General features: G+C 42.5%; 1 protein-coding gene across 30 annotated transcripts in view; it reads left to right on the forward strand.

The window, feature by feature from the left end:
* The window catches only part of NRXN1 (neurexin 1), a 736,627-nt gene that overhangs the window by 445,981 nt on the left and 265,846 nt on the right, over window positions 1-24,800 (forward strand). For 4 of the 30 annotated variants that reach the window (XM_074817659.1, XM_074817660.1, XM_074817661.1 and 1 more), the window contains exon 1: window positions 3,051-4,334. The exons of the other annotated variants lie outside the window; for them this stretch is intronic. In XM_074817659.1, the coding sequence (XP_074673760.1) occupies window positions 4,100-4,334 (235 nt within the window). In that variant the 5' untranslated portion in view covers window positions 3,051-4,099. Of the gene's footprint in view, window positions 1-3,050; window positions 4,335-24,800 lie in introns of those variants that run through there. 30 annotated transcript variants of the gene reach the window in all.

A 24,800-nucleotide genomic window follows, 5' to 3' on the forward strand; every position in this document is an offset into this window, starting at 1 on the left:
AAAAATGAACAAGAGAGGATTTTACTTCCTGGAATTTCCTCCTTTTGCCTTCCTGTCCCCATCTGCCTTTCACTTGCTTTCATACACACTTCCTTCACCTTCCTTTTCACCTCCCTGTTATTCTTTCCATTTTCAATCTTTTTATGATATTTTCTGCAAATTACTTCTCCCCATTTCTCACCCTAAACGCACTGCATTAGATCACCTTTCTTCTCCCTGAAACTTGGATAGTGCCCCTCTTGTTTGTGCTTCAGAGTGCAGAGCCAGGAAAATGCCAAATGTTATTAGAGCTAGCACACACAGGGTGCTGAGCACACTGCCAGATCCAGAAGGGGATGCCTACTTCGGTGTCTGTCACCCCATTCACATTTTAACCAGGTACTTAAATAAGAGTTAGACGCCCAAATAGCTTTGTGGAGATTGGCCTTTGTGTCCTTAAATCTTGGTTTGAATACGCAGCAGCAAAATAATCCATTAATTTAACAATCCCTAAGTAGTGTTTAACATCATGTTACACCTAAAAATGACCCATTATAATCTATCTGATGAAAAAACTTCTCTAAGTAGTCTCCAAACACAGATTTAAACTAGAAACTTTAGTGGCAGTTATACGTGTGCACTGCATAAATAGTACACATTTAATAAGGCCAAGCACTTAAACACCCTTTTTATCTTCAGTAAAATATTAAATGAAGTACCTTTGAAGTACCTAAACATTTTATTCATTTGTCCTTGGTATTTAAGCACTTTAGGCCTCCCTGACATAGTAGATGGCAGCTGGAGTAAGAATTTAGATTAAGGTGCTCAAGACACAAACACATCCAACACCACAGAGAAGAGCGCTTACGCAAAGTCCTACTGAGTCCACACCAAAGCGTATCTTTAACCAAAGTTGAATAAAGTACGCTCAGGCTGGAAGGGACCTGCAGAAAGCCTGTCGCAAGGTTACACCTAACGGGAACCCCACAGTGGGGAGCCAGCTGTGCCTTCCCGGGTGCCAAGGGGGAATCTCCCACTAAAAGGTAGCAGCTCTTGATGGAGGCCTTTAAACAGCCGAGCAGAAGTTAGTCTAGACAGGACTTGCCAACTGAAATTGTATCTGAACAACTGCGTTGCCAACTGTATCGTTACACGGTTGGCAATACCGGCTTCCTATTTCAGAGAAGCGATAACAATTTTAAGTTACTCGTCTGTAGGATGTCTAGAATCATTAAGAACAGTCAGTTAACTACTGCATGTTTCTAAAACGGCAGCAATGTGTGAACAGTTTACTGAAAAACTGGTTCCAGTGACTGACTGAAATATTTTGTTTCCTGAGTCAGATTGATAGAAAACCTAATGGTATTTATGGATAAAATTTCTAACATGTATTACTTGCATGAACAGGAAATACACATCAGGGGCTTTAATTTTGGGAGAGCTGGCAAATCCAGGTTGATGTTTCTTTTAAGAATTCTTTCACTTTTCTTTCTTAAACTGAAACTTTGAGAATTTATTGTATTTTATTAAGAGGTGACAGTGCATGGCAGTTGCAAGCTGATAGTTTGGAAAATTAGGGTTTGTTACCCTTTCTACACTAAGGCTTCTTGAGACACGTTGGGGAAGTCACCGCCTTCCTTCTGAGCAGCCCCTCGCGGGGGCTGCCCCGGGGCCAGCCTGGCGGGCCGGCCGGGAGCCCCCCCGCCCCCCGGGGCGCAGCAAGGGCTTGGGCGCTAAGCAGGGATTTTTGGTGTGGCTTTCTGTTTGGTTTTGGTTTGTTTGGGTTTTTTTTCCCCGAGTGTTTTCATCACTGCGTTAAGATCTTTTTACAGTTTACCTCGGCGTCTTTGCAAAACTTCGGGTGCGGGCGAGGCTGCGGCGCGGCGCCGCCGGGCGGGGAGGGGTGTGAAACGCACCGTCCCCGGGGCACCGTCTCCCCGCCGCCGCTTCCCCGCCCCGGTTCGGGGGGGTTCGAGGGTTTTCGGGGTCCCCGGGTGCGCAGTCCCCGGCCCAGCCCCGCGGGGAAGGGCGTTTCGCCCCGCTGGGGGCTGCGGTCAGCGCTGGGCTGGGCTGAGCCCTGGGCTGGGCTGAGCCCTGCGCTGAGCCGAGCCCTCCGCTGAGCTGAGCCCTGGGCTGGGCTGAGCCCTGCGCTGAGCCGAGCCCTCCGCTGAGCTGAGCCCTGGGCTGGGCTGAGCCCTGCGCTGAGCCGAGCCCTGCGCTGAGCTTAGCCCTGCGTTGGGCTGAGCCCTGGGCTGGGCTGAGCCAGGGCGAAATGCTTTTCTCTCTCCTAAGCCTACGCAGCTGAGTAAGGGTTGTGACTTCCCTTCTCAGCCGCGTGAATTAGAAAGCGCTTCAGCAAATTGCAGTGGTTTTCGTTTAAATTAACGCGAAATGTATAAAAAAGCATTCTCACACCCACCGCTCGCCCTCTCCCTTTCACGCATCCGCACCCCGCACCCATGATCTCATGCTGCTGAAGGCACGGCACAAGATCCACGGCAGGATGGAGACGGGGGAGGGCGGGGGGATGGCGAGGGGGACCGGGAGCGCGCGGCTCCCGCACCCTGCGGTGCCCAGGTGCGGTACTGCAGGGGCTGCGCCCCCCGCGCCGGGCCCGCCGGCGGCTGAAAGGCTTCCCCTCGAATCCAGACCCTCGCTTTTAACCGTGACACCTCCCACCCTCGGCTGCGGGGGGGTGGGGGGTGCGGAGCGCCCCTTCCCGCCGCTGTCGGGGCCGGCGTCGCGGTCCCGCACCCGGGGGGCGATGCGGGCGCTGCCGGCGCCGCCCTGCAGCTGGCGGGGGGGTGACGGGGGGTGTCAGCCCAGAAACGGTGGGTTTTTCAGCCCAGTTTGCGGCCGCGTCTGCGGTGGGCAGCCGAGGTGCGGTAGTTTAGTGCCGGGGGGGAAAAAAAAAAACAAAAACCAACAAAAAACAACCAAACAAAAAAAACCAAAGGTAACTCTTTGTTAGGCGCCGGGTGTGTAATTACCGGATAATCAAAGCCGATGCTCGAACAGGCAGAGGAAAACATCTGATGGGCGAAGTTTAGGCCAATTAAAAGACCCGAAATCGTTCTTTTTAAGATGAAAGTGGTTTTTCAAGACACTGGTACATCTGAACTATCAGAGGAGGGGAAATGCTCCCGCCGTGCTGCTGACTGCGCGGCGCGGCTGGGCGCGGGGGGGGTGAGCGGCGGGTGCGCGTCCTCCGCGCGTCCTCCGCGCGCCCCAGCCCCGCTCCGCCGGTGCGCGGCTCCCGAAAGGCGGAGGGGCGGCAGCGCGGCTGTGTGGGAGCTGAACTCAGCCTCCCTCTTTAACATAGGCTCGTCCTCTGCATTGCATCCGAGCTTCAGCGATTTGCTGTTTGGAGACTGCAGATTTGCATAGCCCTGCTCTTCGCAAGCATGGTTTTTTTTTTTTTTTTCTTCCCCCCCCAGCTTCTTTCATAAGGGTGCACTATTCTCCCTGAAAACATCCTCGGGTATTACTGTCAATAGTCAGACCACTGAGATTGCCGGAGCAGCCTGATTATTGTCTGGCGGCGTGTGCGTGTGTGTGTGTGTGTGTGTGTGTGTGTGTGCCGGGGAGAGCTCGCTCGGCGAGGGCTCACCAGTTTGGAGATGAATGGAGGGAAGAGCAGCAGTTTGATTTTTCTCTGCTTTCCCAGCGCTGGCTGATGGAGTGGCATCCCCTTTTTTCTTTCTTAGCAGAAATGTGGCATGATTGGCTACACTGTGGATTACTGAGGATGGGGGAATGCTTGGCACTCTCGTAGCCCTTGCAACTGTGGAGTATTGTTAATGAGCACCAGCCCCGGGAAAGCCGAAACTAGCGACTGCTTGAGCGCGGGGCTTTTCCCCTCTTCCACCTCTTTGCGAAGGCTCTGAGCTGCCTGGATTCTCCGCCTCTGACTATGTCTCGGATTGTTTTGGGTAGAAGAAGACCTGGCGAAAAGGATCCTCACAAGCTTTCCCGAAGGGCAGGGATGGCTCGCCTGGTGCGGTGAGCTGCAGCCAGCGCCGGGTGCGGTGTGCGAGCGCCTCTGCCCAAAGTTTGCCTCCGCGGCCGCGGCCGCCGCTGCTCCCGGGGACGCCGCGGGCCGATCGCCGCGCACCGGAGGATGGGGGGGCTCCTCAGGGGCAGCCCGGAGCCGGGACCCGCCGGCAGCGGCAGCGCCGGGGGCCGCTTGGCCCTGCTCTGGATAGTCCCGCTCACTCTCAGCGGCCTCCTTGGGGTGGCGTGGGGCGCCTCCAGTTTGGGCGCTCACCACATTCACCATTTCCATGGCAGCAGCAAGCACCACTCAGTGCCTATCGCTATCTACAGGTCACCGGCTTCCTTGCGAGGCGGACACGGTGGGTCTGGACGCCGCTCGGTGCCTGCATGCTCGGCTCTGCGGGGGGCCGGCACCCCGCGGGCTGGGGCCGGGGGAGGGAGGGGCGGCGGGGCCGGTCCCGCCGGGAGCCCCCTCGGGCGGGGTGCGGGCCCGTCCCGCCGCTCCCGGCTCGGGGACGAGGAGCCGCCCGCCGGGGCGGGGCGGGGGCGGCGGCGGCGGCGGGGGGGGGCGCTCGGCTGGCCACCAGCCCGCCGGGGGACAATGCCGGGGCAGCCGGCGTCCCCGTGGAGCCCCGCCGGGGGGCAGGCGGCGGCGGGGAGGCTCCCCCGCACCCCTCCCGCCGCAGAGGGAGCCGGCTGGGGACCCCAGCCCGGAGGCGCCTCCGCCGCCCGGAGTCGCGGCCCCCGGGTGGGAGCGCCTCGGCAGCTCCGGCCCCCCCGCCGGGTCCCGCACCCCGGAGCAAACGGCCCGGCGGCCGGGGTCTGTGTGCCGCGGGCAGGGCAGGGCCGGGCAGGGCGCCCAGGGACCCCGCGGGGGCGAGGGGCGGGGAGCGAGCTCGGCTGTGCCTTGAATTGCTCCTTCCAATTCATTACCTTGGTCGGAAGTCGCTGAACTAAAGCAAAGGTCAGCTCATTATACGGGGCATCGGGGAAGGAGGCAGCGCCTGGGCACTGAGAAGGGGAACTAATCCCCGCCGAGCGCTCAGCAAAGGGACGGAGATAAAATTGTTTTCAGGTGCGAATGCGTTCTGCTTAAGAATCACAGTGCTCCGGTACTTACTTTCTGAAGTGCCAGGAAGCTGATTCGGTGCCCTTTAAACAGCCCTGTTAACAGTTTTTCTTTTCGCAAGCATACTTATGTGAACCTGTACATAAATACATGCAAAACAGATATGCATATGTTCAGCGTTACCAAAAGCTGTAAAAGAAAGCGAAACACCAGACTGTGTTTTAAGATTTAAAGCCTCCCTTTGTCTCCGAGGGAGGGAAAGAAGATAAAGAAAAACCCTTGTTGGCTGCTGATTAGATTATACAGCTTCATTCTTCTTCATTTTCTCATCTTGCCTTGCTTCATTTGCACGATCATGCGATGTCATTTACAAGCTTTGCAAAGTAAAAAACAGATCTTATACTTAGCCTTTGCATCTCTGTGCGAGATGACCTAGTTGCAGGCACGAGGTAGTTAGGATTTATTGGATTTTTTTCAGTGATTAACAATGCCAGCGTTAGTGGGTACGGTAGTATTGTTTACCTGAAAATTCTCACTGTGTGCTAAATACCCTTTAATACTCAAGTGCTAGAAAAGGCAAAGTGCACAGAAATGGCTTTTCTTAAGCATTTTGTTAATATATATAAAAAGTTAAGATGCCTGGTCTAATTAAAAAAAAAAAAAGACTGAGAAATTCAGGCCACCACTCTCCTCTGTAGTGCACTGAGGCAGTGCAAGATTGAGAATGCTGCATGTTCTGTACTGTCTGCGCTTAAAGGGGAAAATTAAAGATGTATGTGTGTCCACGTATATGTCTGTGCTTATTATTCTTTCAGTTTCTGCCCATATAGGAACATCATTTAGGGGCTTGCTATTAATTTGAGGGAAGGCTAAAAGAATGAGGGGAAAAGAAACGTGACTGTAGAGGTACCAGCTACAGTTCCTTAGAATGCATTTTAAAATCACACCTTTTGGCAATTTTTAAAACATTACCTTGGACCCAGTCAAAGGGTGATGGTGTAAAAAGGCAGCTTTGTCAGGAGAAACAAGTCTTGTTAAAGCAAATGAAAGATGAAGTGGTGGAGCTGCCACTTAAGGACTTCATAGGGAAGCCCAGGAGCCTCTCCAGAAGTTAAGTAGCTGATTTTATAAAATGAACGATGTTACATGTCATAAGAAGGCATTTCAGAATGTTTACTTGATAGCTCTAAACATCTGCTTTTCTGTGTTTATCAGAAATTCTACTATCTGACAGTGTTTTAAAACATCTAATTCCTTTCATTATTAATTCTTCAGAGAGGTGTTCCCATTTGCTTCTATAAGCCTGACAGAAGCATTTCTCCTTCCGGCTGAGCAGGGTTGGACACAGCTCCTGTGGAGCCCATCACTGCATTTCTAAGCATCAGTCGGAGGGAACTGGGTGAGGGGTCGGGGGGTGCTTATTCCTTACCCAGGCATCGGTGTGCCCTTCTCCAGCGTCCCCAGCCCCCGCTGGCTTAGCCAGGTGAGAGTGAGAATTTGATTCTCGGGCTTGTATCCTTCAGCATTAGCTCCATTCAGTTTTGCCATTGCCCTGTTCTAGTCTAACACAGTTGTACATAAACGTTGCAGTCTTCATGGTGACCTCATACCTGCTTTTGTGTTACTTGGTCAGCTTTTTGTAGCATCATACCCGTTAAAAGTTGAAAAGAGCTTTTAGGGTAGGTGAATTAGTCGATCCCTGATGAAAGCATTGCTCTCTAATACTGTGAATCAGAAGTGTCAAAGGAAGGAGAAACAATCACTGCCTGGGCATTCAATAAATGTCACCACAGTCCTCAGCCATCCACACCCTCCTCCTCTACCCCTGGCACCTGCTAGCCCTGCCACCCCCATCCTCTCGGCAAATGCCTTGATTTTTTTATTCTTTCAGTTTTCCTTGAGCCAACCCAATTCCAGCTAATAGTATAAGCAAAGCCACAAGCCCAACATGGTTGGGTTTTTTCCACTTCTTTCGAAAAACCAGACCACAGTCTTGCTGCTAACACTCGTCATGTAATTTTGCTGGGATTTTGCTTAGTCGTATGATCTCATGTGGTTTTAGTGGACAATATTGTGCCTCACAGAGACATAAACAGAATTCCAACCAAGTAATTAGCTCACCCTATTAAACAAAAAGTAGTCCAGCACATAGTTTTCAAATATACTAAAAGTAAAAATCAAACATCTTTCAAGGTTGACCAGATGATTTTTTGACTTTGCTTTCTGACTCTCATTAAACTCAGGAAGGTGAAAGATGGCTGAAAGAATCAAAAGTTTAACCACAGGAAGGAATAAGAAAATAATTATCTGGATCATGACATCAGCAACATAAAAAAGAAGTACAGAGAAGTAAGGGAGAGACTAATGTTCACAAATGCAAGTCCTAGGCTGCTCTGCGCTTGCCACTGAGTGGTCTCTGCAGCACGTGGGTTTTTTGGTGATTTACGTTCATATCTCCTTGCTCCATTTAAGAATAAGGCTATTGCTGTTGTTACAGCTGTGTCTGCCATGCGATCTTGTTTTGGAGTAGACCGAGTAGCTCATACTGCAGTGCCTCTAGATTGTAAAACCATGGACCGTCCATGGCAAAGCCCACGTAAAAAGAAAGAGATTGCAACTTTCTCAGTAACTTTGAATGAAGAAAGACAATGTCTTTAAGAATCCAGGAACACAATGGATCATGAGTGAAGTAAATTGCACGCTGAATAAGAAGTTAGAAGTGTAGCCATATGGATGGCTGTCACCATCCTCATTCACCCCTTTCTTCCTGCAAACACCTCTTTGGTCTCTACCGGGCTGGGCCTTTTATGGGCTCCCAATTCCTCATTCAGTTACCAAATGACAAGCGCAGTGTGTCCATTTCTTCTAGCTATTTCTTCTTTCTGTGTTCTTAGGATCCTGTTCAGGCTGTTTTCTGATAAATGTAAGTTGATTCTGGGTTTTTAAAATCTGCCAGACTAGGAGCCAGGAGGTGACTAATGAAATCTGCATGTTGGTATGTGCATGTGCTTGGAAAGAAAAGACAGAAATGGGGAGGGAATAGGATTGATGTGCTCACAGGCAGAACAGAAAGAGCTGAGCAGTATGTGTAGGGATTGTACATTTAAGGGCCTGGGTCAGCATGGTGCCAGGAGGGACTTGACTCGATGAGACTTATGACTGAGATATAAGCCGGTGTTTAGGAGGAGCGGAGGCAGTCTGAAGGAGAGGGAATAGGGTATTGGGGACAGTTATTAAGAAAGTGGTAGTTTGGGGTGGGAAGTGCTAGGGACCTGTGTGGTGGAACAGTAGAAGAATTTAAGAGGTTGAGCAGAGGGGGGTGAGAAAGTGCTTCAAAAGCAAAATTCCTGAGCAGGAAGAAGAGCTTGTAGAAAATGAGGGCTTTGAGGAAGAAGAGTTGACACGTTTTGGAGGTGGGAGCTGAGGTTGAGCACGTTCCCTCCTCCAGTCTTTTCTATCCAGAACGTGATGTGGCAGCAGGGACGTGCGTACTGATCTCCCACTTCTGAACTAGGCCAGCTTCTTCCAGTCTCCACTTCACCATTGTTGCTGAAGTTCATGTGTACTGGGTTCATCCACGTTATGTCCATTCAGAGAGACTCCTGTAGCAGAATCCCCATCTCGCTGTTAGTGGAGTACCACACTGCGGGCTCAATCGGGCAGCCCTTGTGCAGTGAAGATGCCTGTTGAACTCCAGAGGAGCTTTCACTAAGTAAGAATAGCAGGACCAGAATGGCAGTACTGCAGTGAAATCATTTATACCACCATCATGAAAAATATGACCAAAACAGCTTTGAAAGATGTGCATATGATGTATAGATAGTATTTTAGCTTTGTGAGAAAACTGCAAGGAAAGACTTATTAGTGTAGGCAAAAATAATTTTATGGCCTTTTACCTTTTAAAAAATATACTGGAATTGCTATTTTTGTGTATAATGATAATGAAGCAAGTATTTTTAGGGATTAGGGTAAATGAGATGGTATTTTGCACTTAGAATGTGCTTGTTATGTTGCAGAAAAGGGTTGTATTTTGATTAAAACATCAAATGTAAATGTTTCCAGATGTTCAAGCACTGTTACTCAATGTGATATTAGAGGTAGAAGTGAAAAAGTCTCATCGTCATGTTATAATTGCCTTTTTTTAGAGAGATCTTTTTAAATGTTTTTTTCAAACTGTTTGTATATCACAGTCTTCTTTTTTTACATTTCTTTTTCATTCACGGATTTTTAAATACTTAGTAGTTCTCTTGCTCTGAGTACTTCTTACACATAACAGACATTTTCATGTTTTAAGACTGTAAAGCATAGCAGCTTTCTCTGCGTCTTTAAATTATATAAATTTTATATCCCCTTTCAAAATTTCCAATATGCTCCATCAATTATTATCCCCATCAGCTGCCAAAGTATTAACATCAGTTGGAATAAAACGAATAACAAAGCAATTCCAGTCAGCATAGTGGTTAATTGGCTGTGCAGTTAGCTACGCGTGTTAGCAGTGTTGTTTCTATCTATGGCTTGTCAAAGAGGCATACAGTCTTCAGCAGTATTGCGGACAGTCTGGAGCACTGTAATCAAAAGTGGAACGTTGCTCATGGATATCTGATAAGCAGCTTTATACAAGCCCTACTGTCTTAGTACATGCACAGCTATTGATTGACTGGGGTGCCTTTACAAGAGCTAAATAAATAACAACACTCTGTTGTCACTTACCAGCAATACCACTTTTGCCTCAGCCTGCAGTAACCATGTTTTCCTAGATATAAAGCATGTTTTATTGTCTTTTAATCAAATACTGTTTAAAATAAGTTATCAGAAGAAATTAATTTAGCATTTAATACGGTGTACTTCCCGCTGTTTTGAACTTTCAGAGATGGATTTTTTGTGATAGCAAGAAGTTGACTTGGCTTTAAGGGAAATTTCTTTCTGTCTCTTCATTTTAGTCCAGGGGTGAACTCTGTAGACAAAACTGATGTACAGCTGCAGTGCCCAGTGTGAGTAAGCACAACCAATTCTACAGTCCTAGTATTTTCTCAGCTTTCTCCCACAGATGGCCATTACCATGGTTAACCATAGAATGATATGCGTGATTATTATATTTTCAGTGGGTCACATAGTGTGGTCCACTGAAGTTAATCTGTTGTGTTCTCTTTAGTCAAAGCTTGCAATAGTTCTTAACCTTTCTGAGTAATCAAGATGACATTACTGACCTCTTCCTTGTCTTTCCCCAGTATCAGTTAATTTATCTCTGTTATTAAGTTTGATGTCCTCAGGTCTGCCACAGTATCTGTAGCAAATTCTAAGCTAACAACTTCCTTTCTATTTGTAAATACAGTGTAGGCAGAGCTGATAGATCTTGCTGTGATAATAAGTTGACTTGTGAATGTAGCTGTGATTATAAGTAGAATGGAACAATCTGATTTGATGAAAGAAAGTGTATTATAAATAACAGTGCTGTTCTATAAAGTTAAAAGTAACAAAGGTAAAGAAGAGAGACTATGTATTTACCATAATGTAGACGTTTTTTTCTTTCTGAATAGCAACATGGGTGTCTAGAGGTGGTTTCCCCCCTCTTTCTCATAACTTTATATACCTTTGTGCACAAGCATGTGCCATATCACAGATGTTTCCTCGTAGTTAGAAAATGGTCCATAGGTTTAAGTTGAAAAAGAGAGCATTTCTCTAAGAGTTGAAAATGTTAAAGAATACTCAGTGATGATATTCGTTAGCCACAGATATAATTCATCAGAACAATATAATTAATTACTCCCTTCCCCCTCATTGACAGAAAAAATGAGCCAGTGAAATAAAGTGGGAAAGGAGGAGAGTGGAAGTAGTGCTGCTGGATGTTGCTCCGTAGAGCTGGGATAAGGTGGTGGGGAGGATGCCATGCTTAGGAGCAGACACCATCTCTGGCCCATGATTCTGAATCACCATAAAAACTGTAGAAATTGGTTCTGAATTCTTGTAAGCACTGAACTGTCCAAATCTATCAAAAGAGCCCAGATTAAGGGTGTGACTGGCTCGTGCTCTGTAGGTAGAATAAGAGTCAAAAAGCTTTACCATTTCTGGTGCTTGGTTGATAAGAGAAATGTACACATACAATAGATAGATGATATCCGTATCTCAGAAGGCAAGACAACGTTGAAACTGAGGCAGGGTTTACCTGAAGGGGTGAGGAATGTGCATAGTCTTTTTTTTTTTTTTTTTCTTTCCACATATTTGAACTGTAAGCGGCACAATGAGGAGTCTTCCTTTTAAATACATACATAGGTATTTCCTGAAGAGCTTGCTGCTCAAGCATGGAGAGATGGGCTCAGCAATAGAAGATTTGCTCAGAGCATTCTGCTGTTCTGGGGCCTTAGCAGGGGATGTGCTCAGACACCTACTCAGAAATGACAGAAGTGTTAACTCTTTCTTTAGCTCTGTTTTACTGCAGCTGTATCTGCAAAGAAACGCCAACATGCTTCTAAAGCAAGCTGACTGCTTTCCAAATATGTTCTTTTATATGTTCTGCAACTGAGTTAGGGCTTCTCTAATTTACTTCATTAATTCAGCTCATCTGCAATTGTAAAATAAAGAAGAGCAGAGAATGACTAGACTTGGAGAAACTTCAAAAAACTCTGAGAAACTTTCTCTACCTTGAAGAGGAATCAGGTATAGTCTTAATCCATGTTTGCGTTGCTGAATCACTGGAGTTGGTTGACTTTCACAGTAACAGCAACTCTAGAGCACTGGGAGATAGATGGAAAGGAGATGAGGAGAAATAGCCATGGGCTTGGCTTCCCCTCGCTGACGAGTGGGCATGAGGAGATATGAAGGAATAGAGGGCAAAAGATCCTGTTTCTAATCATTGTCCTGGGCCTGATTTGGTCTTAGTGAGGTCAAGCACAAAATTTCCACTGCTTGACCTGATCTGTGGTGCCTCTATCAGATAGGATGTCTCTCATGCACGCAGCACTTCTGATGCAGTCTCCCTCCACCAAAACAATTCTTTTTAAGCTGTGAATGAAATATTGCAAATAATAATGCAAACACATGTATTTTTAAAATAGGTTTGATGCAGTTAATAGATGTGTTCACTTTATTTCACATGACAAGAAATATGAGGCAGCTTTCTGCGAAAATAATGAATTGCCATATTTATGGAAAACAGACGAGCATGAATTGAATCATGCTGTTATTTTGGGTTTGGATATTCAGTACCCACAGAGAGGGGTTTAGGAGTTGTGACAAAACAACAGATGTGAGATTAGCCCCTTTGGCTGTGTCTAAATGGATGTGTCCTAAAATCCTGGTGTCCCAGTTGGTCAGAACATGCTGTGGCTCTCATCCAAGCCCCATCCTTCCACCCATGCACTTCTCGGGCTGGTTTGTGTTTGCAGTTTGCCTTGCTGTGGATTTTAAATCTGCCTGGGGCATGGACCCCAACCCTGGCATTCAGAGCAGCTCTCAAATACCGCTATTGATTATTCTAAAAAAGATATAAACGCTGTGAATGTCCGTCTTCCTAAATAATCTGTTATATCAAGTGAGGTTAAATAAAACATTATATGGCCATTATATTATTGCTTGGAAGTTTTTCCAAGCAATTTTTTTATTACTTGGAAATTCTGCTTAAGTTGCAGGAGTATGACTGCTCAATTTATGCTCTATCGAAAAAAAAGACTTTATTTTTCAAGTACTGTGATAAAGAAACAAGCAATATAGTTTCATTAGAAATTGTTGGCTAGGATGTGTTATGTATGAGGGTATGTAGTCCAAATGATCATTTCGACTGTGCTGACTTCTAATAGAAAGCCAGTCATTCACTAAGATTATAGCCAGAACAATTTTTGTAATGATAATTTTTAACTTTTGTAGAAATCTTCTCACATTAGCTCATAAAGCTTGCTTTTCATCACTCAGCACAATTTGACAGATTTAGCTGTTGTCTGACATGAATATAGTAAAATCCACTGTATGGCATTTAGAGGGAGAAGTTGGTGAGGAAAGAATAGTAACAACATTATTTTGCAGCAACAACAGCAAAAACAAACATCTTAGAGTGAGATGTTTGAATATCTTACTGTGCAAGACATTGCAAAACTGTAGTTAAGCATGCAGATAAGAGGAGTTGTTGGTCTGTTAAGAAGAATAGTGGCCTGTAAATATCTAACTCAGACACTGAAATTTCAGTTTGTAGCTGGCAGTGATTTTACGAGTTGTATGATTATCTAAATGAAAATGCAATTTCTACGTGTGTGCAGGAACTGAGTTTCAAAGAGCCTGAGGTCAGCAAAGGTAAATAATTAAATGGGGGAAAAAAATGTGATACATCTGCTAGAGATCTATGGAGGCAGTTACTTTAGATATGACAGTTATTAGCGCTGATATAAATTGCAAGTGACTCAACTGAAGACTTCTCAGATCCTATCTATTCGTTGTACTTGTAGGATTAAATTTGCCTGTCAGGGAGTTTAGACTTTAGGAAGGTGGGTTTCAGTGCAATCTGTGTATCTCATATGGCTTTTGCTGGCACTTCAACTAGGGACAAATGTCACTGTTTCAGTACAAAGTCACTGCTAGAGATGTGAGAAAGCCTCAACCTAAACTGGTCATAGCAAGTGTGGTGTGAGTAAATAAATATGTCAGGATTTTGCAAGTATTTTCTGTTTGTTTCAGGTCATTAACTTGATCTCTGCTGGCTATTTGATAATCACTCTTCTCTTTTTTCCCCTTTTCCAAAATGTAACTATCTGAATTGGAAGAAAAACAAAAAGAAGAATTATATGTAATCTAGGAGTAAATTTACATATGCATGTAGTGTGTGGTGGTACTTTCGTCTTCTGTAGGGGTGAGTTAATTGCCAAAGTATAGTTTGGAAAAAAGGAAAATCAGGGGGAGAGAAGGAGCAGTCATTATTACTGAATGATGCTTAGGTAAGTAAATCAGTTCAACATTGCTAAAAAACCTGGTGTTTCTAACTGTCAAGTCAAAAAGTGGCATACATACATTAACCCTTATCCTGCACACGCACTGGTATTCCTCCAGCACTAGAGCGTATCTTGGCAGTAGGCTTGTCTGGAATGGTTATTCCCCTTTCATGGAGAGGAGCTGAGGCATGGTAAATCAGCTTCTCATTTGTGTTCCCTCTTGAATGATTCAAAGAAATCATGCAGTGGTCAGATTGGCCATCTGAAAATTCCCTCTGTGTCTCTTGTGCACTTGCCCACGATACAAGAGACGTATCTGGGGCATGGCCAGAGTGTGTAACGCTCTGTTGTCAATTGGCATAGCTTAAAGCAGATTCCATGCTGGGTTAGCGTATGCCATGCCTCAGTCATCCCTCCATAAGCAATTCATTGGGTAGTGCTTTTCCCACAGCTGTGTGTCAACCAAAGTACTAAGCGCAGCAGAGGTTAAGGATTATTCTGTTCAGCCTTTACTTGTGCTTGTTAATGAATAGCCATCCAGTTTATTTCAGAAATACACAGCTTTACCTATCTAAATGTGTCAGCCATAAGTCACCCAGCAGCCTGAAATGGGAAAAGGAGTTAAACAAAGACTCGCTGAGTTCTGCATGGCTGTTTAGTTCTATTGTATTGTGTTAATACTAAGACCCAGGACCATTAAAACAATGTGCTAGTTACTGAACAAATACCGTTCTTCCTTCCTTGGGTGTGTAGGTCATACTGTGGGATTAACAGAACCGATTTGTGAAAAAAAGAAAAAGGGTGTTGCAAAGAAATGGGGGAGGGGAAGAACAAAAGGAAAATGGGTCGAGCAGGAAGAGCATGCCTTTGTTCAAAAAAAGAAAAACGGAAATATTTTCTCCCTGTGAAAATTTGTGATTTTTTTTTTTTTTTTTTTTTAACAGGGAGTTTTTCTCGGTTATTTCGTTTGATTTTTTTAGAGCTATTGTAATTATTTTAGATGTAGAAAAGGCATAAAATACTGCTGTTTGTATATGACAGCACACCAAGCTTAGAGCTTTCATGCCTTCACAGATGAGCCTTGCCTGTCTTTTGGTAGAAGTCGAATCTTTCCAAACTCCTCGTCAGTGCTTACATTTTTTGGGCCAAATGGGGGGCAGTTCCTTTAAATATTGTTCTCTGCTAGTCTTGTGATTCCAGGCTCATGATATCTGATGTCTATTAAGTGAGAAGGACAGTCATAATGCGTTGAGTCTAGAGTTGAACTGGTGGCTTCACATCTTGTCCTTTTGTTTTACAGATACTGTTTGCCATTTAAATGTTCCCTCTCCATGTAATTGCTCTGGATATTTGAATATTGGCATCAGTAGGCCAGTATTTTCTATTTCATAAGTGAATGTGAATGGGGTGAGGATTTCCTGCAGGGAAGACACATCTAGCTTTGTTTGAAAGGATTAGTTGCTTTCATATGTTACTGTAGAACTGTTAGGATAATTAGCAGTTCATCAGAATGGTTTCACAGGCCATTATTTGTGAGAATGGCTGGGACAAGGCTTTTTAGTTTGCAGTGAGTCTGTGTGATTTACCATGTGTAATGCCAACAGATGTGAAGAGTCAACAGTCACAGAGGGAAGGTCAGCATTAACTTTGTTTCATAATTTCATGGGGGTTTTTTTGAGTAATACATTACATTGTGTGTCTTTTACTTCTTATCCTAGCGGATGTTATAATTCTTAATATGTTTGTATTATGGTGGCGTCTAGAAATTTCAGTCAGAGGTTGTGAGCCCATTGTGCTAAGCAGATGGATTGAATAGAAAAAGACAAGAAAGCTGAGGAAATAATCACTCTCTACTGCTGACAGTACTCTCCAGGGTAGGTTTCAAAATAGCTCAAGAGCTGTGTAAAATTAATAAGCTGTTCCTCATGTACTGAAATCCTTATTCATATTGCATTGGCATGAGGGATCTCTGTAGAGAGGAGGGGCTGCAAATAAGGTTTGCCAGAGGATGGGGTTGAAGATTGTCCCTAAAAGCCCATATTTTACTGTGAGTCCGATGGATGAGTGCACACTAACAATATGCGTAAAAGTGGTCAGGATGGAATTTGTCCACTACAGAATCTCTGCACCAGTGAAGTCTGTTTAGTCCCTCCGAGCAAAGTTTATTAGGCATAAAATTTGAATCACTGTTCTTTTGTTTCTTTAGCATCTCTATAATTTTCTTCACTGACGGCAGAAAGAGATGAGAAATTGGGGAGTATTACTCTCACCTAATAGAAACTTAATGTTAATGAGATATTTTAGTGGCTTTTTGAGGTACTAGGGCGATTTGTTTCCTCGGACTCCTGATTTGCAGTGTGCTATGAAGTGTTTGATTTTGTGGCATTTTAAAAATGTTATTTTTTCATACAGTATATGTTTGGTGCATATATGCAGTAGACAAACTAAAAATAAAGATGTAGCACTGAATTGTAATTAGAAGAGAAAAAAATCATTACCTGTCACAGAGAAAACTCTGAAATAATAAGCACATTTTACTGCTATCATAAATATTTATTCAGCACATGTCCATAGGCTCAATTTATTATATCATATTCACTTAAATGTGTTTATGAAATGATTCTTCTGCACACACACACATTTTTTCAAATTTTAGATTCCTTGATTAATGGCACGGACCTTTTTTGCTGTGTGTCACAGTCTGTCATACCTCTAATCCAATTGTGAAATAAAGGTATTTCTAGATCTTCTTCTAATAAGCCTATACTTCTTGCTACAGTTATACCTCTTTTGCTTATTTTCTTATAGAACGGATTAAGATTTAATAGTGATGTATTTCCTAATAAACACAGCTGGAGAACAGTTTCTTCCATTATCTTGGATATACCTTTGTTACATCTTCATTGGAACCCATTAAATACTCTTGGACAGTCACTTAGCAATATATAAAATGTTTCTTGTCTTCAGTTTCAGCAGAGATATCAATCCAAATGTTCTGGGCTATATTGCATAATTGTCAAGGAGTTAAATATGCACGATGAAGGTACAGTAGTTAAAATTTACTGGTGTACATCTAATGTTTATAGATAACCCTTCAAAGAAGTCAGGACGTATTGCCATGTTCAGCTATTCCATCTTAATTCTAAATCACCGTCACATTGTCTCTGTGTTTTCTTTTGCTGTCAGTCAGCCAAAGACCCTGTAGAACATTTACCTTACAGTCTTGCGATTTTAATTATCCGATGGAGTGTATTAAATTCTGGTAAGGGTAAAACTGATTGCAATTTCTCAGTAAGTTCATGCCTTATTAGTGGTTTTCTAGGAAATGGAAACCAAGGTTGTAGCAGATTTGAAAGGAGAGGACACTCCGGTTCCCTGCTTTTCCTTTGCATTTCAGACTTGGGTCTTCAGGTAGTGTCATCACTGGCACTCGGTGTTGCTGATTCAAAGTGTTGTATTTTGGTCAGTGAACTTGTTTTAGTTGTAAGTTGAATATTCACTAATATAGTCCCGTGGATAGTTCATTAGCAAAGTTAAAGGGATTTATCTGCTCTGTAGTATTTATGACCAGTAAACCAATGCAGGTGAATATGATGTGTGAATGCAGGTACTGTTCATCTCACCTGGATCACCAACTTCTAAAAATCTAGGTCCTATGCATTATATGAAAGTAAAATAATCAACCAACAGTAACAAGCTCTTATAAAAAAAAAAGAGAAGAGAATGAAACTCAAAGCTACAGGCAAACACTTCTAAGCCAAATGCCCTTAGTCATATATTGTAACATTAAACACCAAACAGAGGAAAACCTCTGGCTTCCTTCTTGGGCGATAAGATACACAAGAAACTCCCTCTGACGTGATCACCCAGATACTCTGAAAATAAGAAAATTATATATGGGTTAACTTCAACATTGTATGAGGTTTCTACATACTGTGTATAAAGCAGTGGTTGAGTGAACCAGATTCTCACCTACCTCATGCTGCTGTCAGCCATGGCTTTCAGGCCAGCAGGCTTATTTCGTTAGGCCTAGCTATGAGGTGTGCCTGTACCAGTAGGTACAGAGAGATGCTGTTGACTGTGGTCTAGTATTAGGTGCCACATCTAGATCATCTAGGTCTCCTAATAGAGATGGTTGGAAGCTGTATTTTGCAGTGTTTAATGGACATACCTTCTAGGAAGACTGCCAATTCAGCTTGATATCTAAACTGCTTTTTACAGCATTTGTGCTGGCAGATCTGTTGAAGATGCAGGACCCTTCAAATGTCTGTGAAGTTATCTAATCAAAGGTGTGATTGAACCATTGGATAAAATACACTCTTCATTGTCACAGACTCTGCAACTAGGAGAACATTACTGGTATGTCACTGAGCTAACGCTCTGCTTCCAGCCTGACCAGCATCCCTATCTGGGAGCTGTGGTGGGAAGCTAATGTCGCACAAAGCACAGACAGTTCTGTTTAATTTAAGAAAGCAGACAAAGAGCCTTCACTGCAGCTAAACTGCTGCTTATTTTACGTTCTTGTGAATCACATGTAGCAATACAGTCTTAAGTGAATAAAAATTGTATGTGATAAACACTGTTGCCAAGCTAGCCAAATGAATTATCGATGAAGTGAAAGGTGCACATCCTGAAATCTTACCCAGGTGTTTTAGCAATTTAGAAGTTGTCATAATATACATTGGGTATTTCTTAAGTGTTCCATTAAATTGAGAATGCTCTATATAAATGCTAATTTAATTAAAATGTCTTTGTACCTTAAATATAGATGAAAACAACAGGCTAGAAGCTTTGCTGAAAGTTTGCGTGGACCTCTACTTGCACATAATTTTTATTATCTTCTGCAGCATTGTCTTTCCTTTTTTTCTTTAAATGAACAATACACAGGAACATTTCCTGTCTTTTTTCTTCTAAAATTTCTTATAACAGAATATTTTTGACAGGCGACTTTTGCTTTCAGAATTAAAATTTCCCCTACAAATGCTTAGTAAGAGTAGCAAAACACTGTGCTTCAACTTGGTAGGCATGACAATGATACCATTTGGCATCTAGCTGTCCCATATACTAGTTCATGCATGTGAAACAAAATGATTATACTTAGAATTTTTGGTCATTTACTCAGTTCCTATCAAGGAGGATTACTTTAAATACAAAACAGTTATACATTGGGGGTTTTTTTACATTTACCAAAAAGTCTTTATTGAGAGAAGAAAGTAATGTTTTACCTCCTATGTAAACACTCTTTTCTAGAAAACCACCTACATAAGAGCCAAATCAGTCTTTTCCAGGTGTAGTAGATATGTTGAGTTGGGAGCCTTAAAGGAAAACAGAGTCTGCAGGAGAGGCTGCAATTTATCCACGGGATTGTCTGGACATACCCCATACACCAGGTTCTTCACCAATTATATCAGCCACTTGCTAAGAGAGTTGCCTGGTTGTGTGATAAACCTTCAGCTGTCTTCAACTGTCATTTCTGGCAGCCTGTACTGGAGTCAAAATTACAGCCTTTTGAAGCAGAATAGTCTTCAGTCATGCCCCCACACACATGTATATATATATGTGTGTGTGTGTGTGTGTACATTTTCGTTTTAATAAGACATTGCAAGCATTATGACAGTGCTGTTACTATGTATTCTACCTCTTGAATGTTAAAAGACAAAAAAAAAAAGGTAACTGATATAGCTATTCTAATGAAATAATGAGCCAGGTTCTGCTGTCATGTATCCTTAACGATTAGACTTTATTTACCTGTGTTTAGAATGTCGTCTTAGCTCAAACGCTGCCCTTTTATATAAGGTTTTCGCTATCTGTAAGTCCCACGTAACTGCATGAGTGTATTCACACAGAGTATTTGACCAGCAGGACTGGCATTAAGCACAGGAGTGGGAGCAGAGCTCTCTCTGTGCTCTGGGGCACTCTCTATGGTATCTCTGGGAAGTTAGTTTTAATATCAGTTGTTCTCAGGCTCCTCATCTGTAAGTTAAGAATTCCTCTCTGCCTCTTGTAAGGCTGGTAACAATCTTGAGTAAAATATTTTGTGAATTCATGGATAAAGAACAGTATTCTGTAACTGTTACTTAAAAAGTGATTTACGTGTATTGCTCTTAGGTCAGGTACTTGCAGCACTGTCATCTACTTCTTTAAAATATGGCAAAGTCGAAGGGTCAGTGACAGCATCAGGCTATTTTTTCTTCAAAGATTTTAATGTCTTGTTCAGCTCTATGGCAAGAATCTCTCATTTCCGGTTATAAAAAGCATTTTTTTCTCTAACAAAAGAAGGCTGCAGAATGTAGTAAAATATGAATCTGGTTAGTCATGTTTGATCTCCCATGTTTTAGGCTTCTGTAGGAATGATCCAGTAACTGCTCTGTTCATAAGATGCCCGTTGATACAGAGGCATTTTTGAGACATCAGGCAGAGTTCAGATCTAGATCTCCTATGGCTGAATTGACTAGAGGTAAACCTGGAATTGCAGCACAATGACAAATAATTACTGTTTCCAGAAGGGAACTAAGCGCTCTTAGTAAACATGCTACCATTGCCTTGTGTACTGTGGTCAGAAGGATCTTTCCATCTTTGCTCCCCTAGCTTGGGAGATTTGAAGTACCTGTGTAAGCTAAAATTCTTTTTGTCTTTTTTCTACTTCTATTCACAATCAACTTCTGTTGTCATGGGTATTTAACACAATTCTTTGCATAGTAGAGTCATAGTCCTGATGCCCGTTTAGCAGAAGAAACATAACAATGTCGCCTGTGTATATTGTTCAAGGCTCGTTTCCATGCTAGGGTCAGAAAAAGTGATTTTTCCACAGCAGATAGGATAGAAAGTACTGTTTTCAGGTTCCATAATCAAGACAAATACAACTGCCTGTTGCCATGCACCATATATTTTCCACATTATAGTAATGGATGCGCTGCTGCCACCTGCTATGTCAGGACTTCCAGCTAATTGGAATAAGTTATGTGTGTTCCAGTTACTCTTACGGTCTATAAAAGGCTGCTTTGTCCTAAACTAGATAATAATTTTTGATGGATTTCCTTATGGTAGCAGATATTGCTGTACTCTGGTGAGAACCATTGTTTTTCACAAACACAGGTGTTTTCTGCACATATTAATGCTTCAGAGATGTTTCTTTCTACTGAGTTTATGCTAAGGCGTAGCATTTGGTGTAGGTGATATGACCCAGATCTAGGTGTAGTAAATCCTGTGAGGAACATGAATAGACGTGGTTAAGACTGTACCATCCACACATGGCTGCTGGCTGAAAAACTGCTACGTGCCCTGCTGCTTCAGCTTAGGATCTGTGATAGTTTCATCAAAAGCTGTTACATCCTCCTGTTGCCGGGAGAAGGGTTCAGGCCATGTGAATCAGAGGTGGGATAATGCGAGGGTAAGAAGTTCCCCTGAGTGTGCGGGACAGGGTCTGTGTGACGTGGTCCCCGCGACCTGCTGGGAGTGTGGCAGATCCACTGCGCTTTCAGCTTCACCAGCTGGGTGGAAAGTGTCCCCAGGATCTTACAAAACACATGACCTTGTTCCTGTGTTTACTCTGAATTTCTCTGTATTTTTTTAATCTGTGGTTGCAATCTTAAGGTATAGCTGTGACATCAGAAATCAGAAATGTGATATTTTTTAGGTGAAGTTAATTTTTGTAATATAAATCTAATTTGAATTGGTACCTGGTGGTTGTGATCTAGGTCTATGCTCATTTAACAAGAGCTGGAGCTGTATGACTACTAGAGCATAATGTGTACAACTTTTTGAATAAATTTCCCTACAGTAAGTGATTTATTACTTTTAAAAGATACCAGACTCCTGTATTTTAATCATTCTTTAATACTCAGGGTTGGAGATTTGGGATGACAGAGTAACAAAGGGAATTGATTAAATGTATGTGATCCATTGTTGCTCCTGTGCTCAGTCTGGAGAGCATGTATTTCAGCTCTGGCAGGAAGCCTGACCTCTTCAGAGAGTAGAAGTTCTTGCTTTTTCCTCTCAGGTGCCTCATTTGGTCCCAAATACCAGCCCATGAGTGGCTGTGCTGAAACTGCAGGTTTCCTTCTTCAAATCTTCATCTTCCTTACTTCAAAACTAATTGGTATGGTCTCTTTTCTGGCTCCTTTTTCCTTCCCAACTCTTCCAACCTACTTTTTATAAGTGAGATGGTAGGTGATAGCAATAATATCCTCAACCTTATGGCCAATTACCATTGTAAAAAACAGGCTAGCTCTTTTGTAAAAGAAAAAAGAATAGTATATGGTTGTGTGCCATAAAAGTACGAGAAAATGTGAATTCATATCTTATAATAAAAATGTTTAGTACATTTTAGCACTTGTCATGATGGTAATAAGACAAAAAAAAGTGACATTGTGCTGGGTATAAAATGGTAGAATTTTTTGTGCTTTGAATTTCTTTTGGACCCTTCCATGTCCCATCTCAACCTCACGACAATGCCATATAGTGTTAGTCATGGCTGAATAGTGAGGGAAGCCTTCAGAAAGCAATCATCAGTCTTAGAGGCTACTTGTGTCATGAAAAGTAAACTTCTGTGGTAACTGCTAGTGAAAGTATGTGCTACCTATTTTGGGTATCTTCATCAGTTCATTGGAGAACAGTTTATTTAAAATTCATGTTCTTGCAGAAAACGCAGGTTCTTTCAACATCTCTTATGATGTTAAGACTGTTTTACTCATTTAATAACACCTTTTTATGTATAAGACTATATGACATGTACAGAATATCTGAAATGAACAAGTGTTTATCTTACACAAACACCTATTGCTTTATAAAACACAGGAAGATAAACCTGTGTGCTTTTTTTCTAAACATATCCTAAAGCTAGCTCTCTTAAACCTATAAATTAAGTGAACACACAGAAGGATCTGCGCAGATTTGTGAAATAGTCAGTCTTGTTGGTTAAAAATACACTAAATAAATAAATAGATGTTCTTGTTTTCTTTTCCTGCATAAATACTGTCTGGTGACTTACTGTGGAACTACTGTGACTTTGACTGAGTGGTGGTTAGTGGTTTTACTAGATAATTCTTGTCTGCAAACCTATAAGACAATTCTTTTAAGGAACTAGGAGGCTAAGTGCATGAGCCATCTTAGCAAAGCTGGTACAGCTAATTAATTGCTAGTCCAGCCGGCCTTAGCTTTTTGGTACAGTAGATTTTGTCACATATAAATGTCAGTAGAAATGGGAATTAGCCTGTGATTGACAGTGTCTTGACTATGTAATTAATCATTTTCCTTTAAATGTGTGTTAATCAAAGACTTAGTTATTTTTAAGAAGACTGAGGAATCTGAGAAATGCCCTTTGTCTTTGATCATCTCTTAAATTTGTAATTAAAAGTATCTAAAGCTAATAATAGTTTTTCCTCCGTAAGAAGTTTGCCAAAATGGGGGAATATTGCTAGATTAATTAATCTCTGCTTTTGCTGAGAGCAGAGTATATAGACTTGGAAGACTGAGAGTTGCAAAGCCTCATTTTTTTCTGAGACCCAGTATACAACATTTGCAGAGCAGTTTGGGTTTAGAAGGATCTACATTCAGCCTTCTCTTTCTCGAGGATTTTTTGAAACCGTCTTTACGAGGAAGGAGTTGGGAAATACAGATTAGGAAAGGAATAAAAAAATGCTTAGATTCTCCTTTCTCTTCCTCTACCTTTCCATCTGCAAATCTAGAAGAAATTGCTGTGATAAGTCGCTAAACTTTCCTCACCTTGCTACTTGAATTGGGGAAACTTTGAGTCAAAAATCAGTTATCATAATTAGGTGGATGAATAAATGTCTCATCATCTGTATTCTTTTCCAGTTCTATTCCAGTTTACCACGTTTTGTTCCTTTGCTCCTTTGCAGCCTATACTTGCCAGGGATTGTATTTTTCAGCACCAGTTTGCTCATGGTGGTTCTAGAAAAAGCTATGGCTCAAGAAATTATTCCTGTCTGAGGAAAGGTAGTCTTTTCTACAAGACCCTGAGGTGTATTGCTATTCATTCACTTAATTCATATTCCATGATTCATAATTCTAATGAGATCTTGGTTATTCATGCAGTAGTTATTCATAGATTATTCTCTACTTATTAACATATGGAAACACTGGGCTATGACACTTGCTTTTGAAGAATACTTGCAGAAATCAGTTCTTCTTAAAACATTAATTTCACCTGCAACAGTTTACCTCTTGTTTACTTTATGAATGCATGCTGTGAAGATGAGCAGTATAAGTCATGTGAAAATCCAGCAATGGTAATTGTGTATTGAAGGGGCACTCAGTAACCCTGTAACATTTTGTCTTGCTCATTTTTGTCACCAGTAATTTTACACAAAGAAAGGGACCTATCACTCAGTATATATTGAGAGAACATTGGAGTTACAGTGATTCATATATTGCAACTCTGCCATAATAGAGAAAGAACATATGTAGAATGAAGTAATATGATATGAAATAAAGTGATGCAGGACAAGAACCGACAGTTGCATTACATTATTCAGTGGAACAGAATCTGCAACTGCTGCAGGGGAATGAATATGTGATACGTAATATGGACCAATATGTCATGTAGATCATTTAATATATTGAAAAAATGGTGTGTAATGCACTATTGAAATGGGGTGTATAATGTATTCTGTAGAGAGAATTTTCTTTCAGTTCTCCTGTCTTAGGCATGGACATAATGGAATATATTGTCGTGCTAAAGAGTAGCTGACCTTGCCTCCGTTTACAAAAGGAGAAGAATGTATAAATGAGCTGTTTCATAAAGAGGACTACGTGATTAAGAAAATTGGTTTCCCAAAGTAGTAGCATCAGGGTCAAATCAATTTTGGACATAATCAAAGGAT

Source organism: Strix aluco, chromosome 3, assembly GCF_031877795.1.
Source record: "Strix aluco isolate bStrAlu1 chromosome 3, bStrAlu1.hap1, whole genome shotgun sequence".
Lineage (NCBI taxonomy): Eukaryota > Metazoa > Chordata > Aves > Strigiformes > Strigidae > Strix > Strix aluco.